This window comes from Pteropus vampyrus, unplaced genomic scaffold (assembly GCF_000151845.1).
Source record: "Pteropus vampyrus isolate Shadow unplaced genomic scaffold, Pvam_2.0 Scaffold174, whole genome shotgun sequence".
Lineage (NCBI taxonomy): Eukaryota > Metazoa > Chordata > Mammalia > Chiroptera > Pteropodidae > Pteropus > Pteropus vampyrus.
Genome location: NW_011888955.1, coordinates 112,293 through 115,689, shown reverse-complemented (window position 1 = coordinate 115,689; position 3,397 = coordinate 112,293). Strand labels below are relative to the sequence as shown.

Genomic DNA, 3,397 nt, shown 5'->3' with positions numbered 1-3,397 from the left:
AACTCAGAGTTGAAGGGTTGGTGAATTGCCCAGGAGAAAATAGAGGATGTGTGAGAAAGTCACTTACCGTTGTTTTATAGGTTTAAAAAAACGACGAGTTTAAATAATATTATAAATAATACAATTCTGCCATGAAATATTTATAATAGGAGGTGACTTGGGTTTTTTTGTCACTCTCACTCCAGTCTTTCTCCATTTCTTAGTGAACGTGCCTGAGAAATAAGTCCTGCTCTTTTTTGGTTTAGGGCTTGTCTAGCTGATGAGATTATTAGCCGTTATGCTCTCATGACCTTTGCCTGACAGGACCGCTTACACCGTTCAGTTTTTCTCCTCCAGTTGGGCCGCTAGTCCCTATCCCTTAATTCTGCCTTCTGCTTCTCAGACAAAGGTACCGCCTATGAGTTACAAGTTCCATTCTGTCCAAATGTATCTTCGTTGTTTTCTGTCATCTTTTTTTTTTTTTTTTTCTGTTTGCATCAACTTTTAGAATAGTGTGTTTCTAGAGCCTTCCACCTGTGGACTGTAATTAGGTATTATGAGTACTGTTCTGGTATTACGTCATGAGCGACTCTTCCCATTATACTTTAAAATTATTTTTAGTGTAGAATAATCACAAAACAGACCACCAAGATGCAACACCTCAAAGTCAGTCAGACTTGGGAATGAATTTACATGTTTCAGTCTCGTGCAGCAGCAAAACCTGTCATTCACCTAACGCTGCCTGTGACGTTGGCGGTGTTTGGGCAGCGTAGCGTTTGTCACCGTCAGATTCGTGTTCGTTCGTTCGTTCGTTCGTTTGTTTAGTGCCTATTCCCAGACACTAAGTACGTGAGGATGGGGAACTTCTATTCTCCAGAGCATTCTGAGTCCTTGCAGAGAAGAAAAGCACAGAGTAGCCGCTCACTGAATATCTGTTGAAACCAAAGAATTTAGTACGATCTCAAACACGGCCTTTCCAACATTTCTTTTCCCTAAGAAAGCTAAGCCGTGGGGAGGGGAGGGCTCCTCCTTACTGAAATGAGTCGTACTCCCCGCTCAACCAGCTGCGGATGTCATCCTGGTGATTTTTTCCAGAAAATCTTTGTACCTAAGATACGTCTTTACGTGAATTAAAAGAGAAGCAAGAAGATGTGCAACCGGCGATTATACTTCTTTGCTTCACTTTCTCATACTTGGCTGCGACCTTTGACGTACTCGATCTGGATCTCTGTGGGTTCGTTACTTCTTCGTGAGACCCACACCGATGGCGTCAGTGACGTGTGAGAACCGGGGAAAACCCGCTCAGCAAGCAGCCTTGTTTTCTGAAATTGCTCCAGGAGTCCCAGGTCTCTGAGCGTAATTAAAGTTAACGAAGAACAGAATTCATTGCTCTAATTCAAAGTGCTCTTTAGAGGCTCCCAAAACTTGCAAGAGTCGAGAAGGAGCTGCCCGGTGTGTCCGCAGTCCCGGGTGATGAACGAGTGTGGCCCCCTGCGCCACGGCCCCCGTCTCTGGGCGGGCTGGCGCGTCTGGGCCAGGTGGAGCTGGCCGCTGGCCCGCGTGGCCGCCCTGTCCCCCCTCCCCAGCCCCGCCACCCGCCGCCGTCCTGGTCAGGCTGCTTCTCGTAAGGGCGGGCGTTTTATTTTCCTGATATTCTTTCACCGATTTGAAGGGCACGGTATCTCGAAAGCGACAAGGGGTCTCTGTTTCTGTGGAGAACCCCGACCAGTCCAGAGCGTCGTGTTTCGTAATCACCTGCCACACTTCACAGGCAGCAAAGACTCAGTTCCGAAATAATTTTCTATAACTGCTACTTACGCCATTTGAAATATAATTTAAGGTAAAAATTCTGAAAATCATTTACAGGCGTCTACGCCGTTTCAAAGCCCAAGTCATAATTGAATGTTCCACATCACAAAGGCGTTTTATTTTTAGTGAAGTTTTTCTTTTTTAAAAGTAGACTGAAAAAAAATGAACTAAAATAATTTATGAAGCGTGTCCTTGATTTTTAGAGATTACTGTTTTCTCGAAATTGCTCTTTTATGAAAACATTTTTCTTCCATTCTCTCCAAAGGAACATCTCTTTTTTTCTGCAAGTAAAGGTTTCTACTTTTTTCTGTTTGGGGATATTTATCTTTTTTTGCCCTTTGGTGGTTTCATCAAAAATGCCAGGTGACGAAATCACCTAGTCTTTACGAGTCTATCAACAATTTTGACAGTCTTTGGCGAGAGGACTAATTGAAAAGAAAACCAAAACCAAACAAAACACCCAGAAACCTCCAATTTGAAGAGCCAGTGACCCTAGGAATAGTTTCTGAACGGTTGAAGTTAGTTTTGTTTTTTGAAAGCAATTACATTGGGTTAGAATTTTTGGGAAACTGATACATATTATATTGTGGAGAAACAGTTTTACTGTAACTCAGCTTATGTTTCTATCAAATATAGTGTAACTATTATTTTAACAGTAATAATGATGAAATAATGTGACATAATAGTGGAAACAAAGTACTTCTGTCTGTCATTTTTCAACATCTAAGCCAGACCCAGTCAGCCACTGCTGTGGTGAGAACAGGCTTGGGCTTGCTCTGTAACTCAAAGGATTTTGCAAAGAATTTTGCTGACATTTGTCCTTGCTCCCTGGGGGGGGGGGAGGGGGTTCACTCTAAAGCCTTCTACTCACCTGGGTGATAGCTGTGTCTGTTGTTCTTGGTGACCCCTGGTGGGTCCCTAGATAGTTTACTTAGTCGGGATGGTACAAGGTGGGGCTGGCCCCGCAGAAAGAGCAGCCAGGTGAGTGTGGGTCTGGGGCTTGGAGCCAGGTGTTAAAAGCCTGACCTCCAGGGGGAGGATGGGGCTGGGGATTGAGCTGGAATCCCGTGGCCAGTGATTCAGCCCGCCGTGCTCATGACATGAAGCTGAAGCTTGGGTCAGCTCCCCTGGGTAACAGTGTCCTGTGCATATTGTGACACATCAGCATGCTGGGGGATGGGGAGGGTGATGTGTCTTGACCCTAGAGAGTGGACAGGGAAGCCTGGAGTTTGGGCCCTCCTAGACCTGCCCCCGTGGGTCTCATTGCTGGCCCTGATTTGTGTCCTTGCCGTAACGAGATGTAAGCATAACCACGCGTGTCCCTGGTTCTGGACTTTCTAGTGAATCGCGGTGTCTGAGTGGTTAGTAGGGGACCCCGGGGTTACAGTTGATGAGTCAGAAGAACAGATGTCCTGGGAACCCCTGCGTTGGTAGCTGGTGTCCGAGGCGAGGGCAGCCCAGAGTGGACTGTGACCGTAGCCTGCGGAGTTTGCGCTGAGGCCTGCGGGTTAGTGTGGCAGGTCACCGCAGCTGCTTGGCAGCCCCGCTGCCCCCGCCCCTTCCGTGCAGATCCCGGCAGGCTGTGGGGCGGGTGGCTCGTCGCCGCCAC

General features: G+C 46.8%; 1 protein-coding gene across 1 annotated transcript in view; it reads left to right on the top strand.

Annotated features, from left to right (window-relative positions):
• The first annotated feature begins 2,728 nt into the window (after positions 1 to 2,728).
• TRAM1L1 (translocation associated membrane protein 1 like 1) overlaps positions 2,729 to 3,397 on the top strand; it is a 33,080-nt gene continuing 32,411 nt past the window's right edge. The window contains exon 1 of the mRNA XM_023536961.1: positions 2,729 to 2,769. Coding sequence (XP_023392729.1) covers positions 2,729 to 2,769 — 41 coding nt within the window. The remainder of the gene's footprint in view (positions 2,770 to 3,397) is intronic.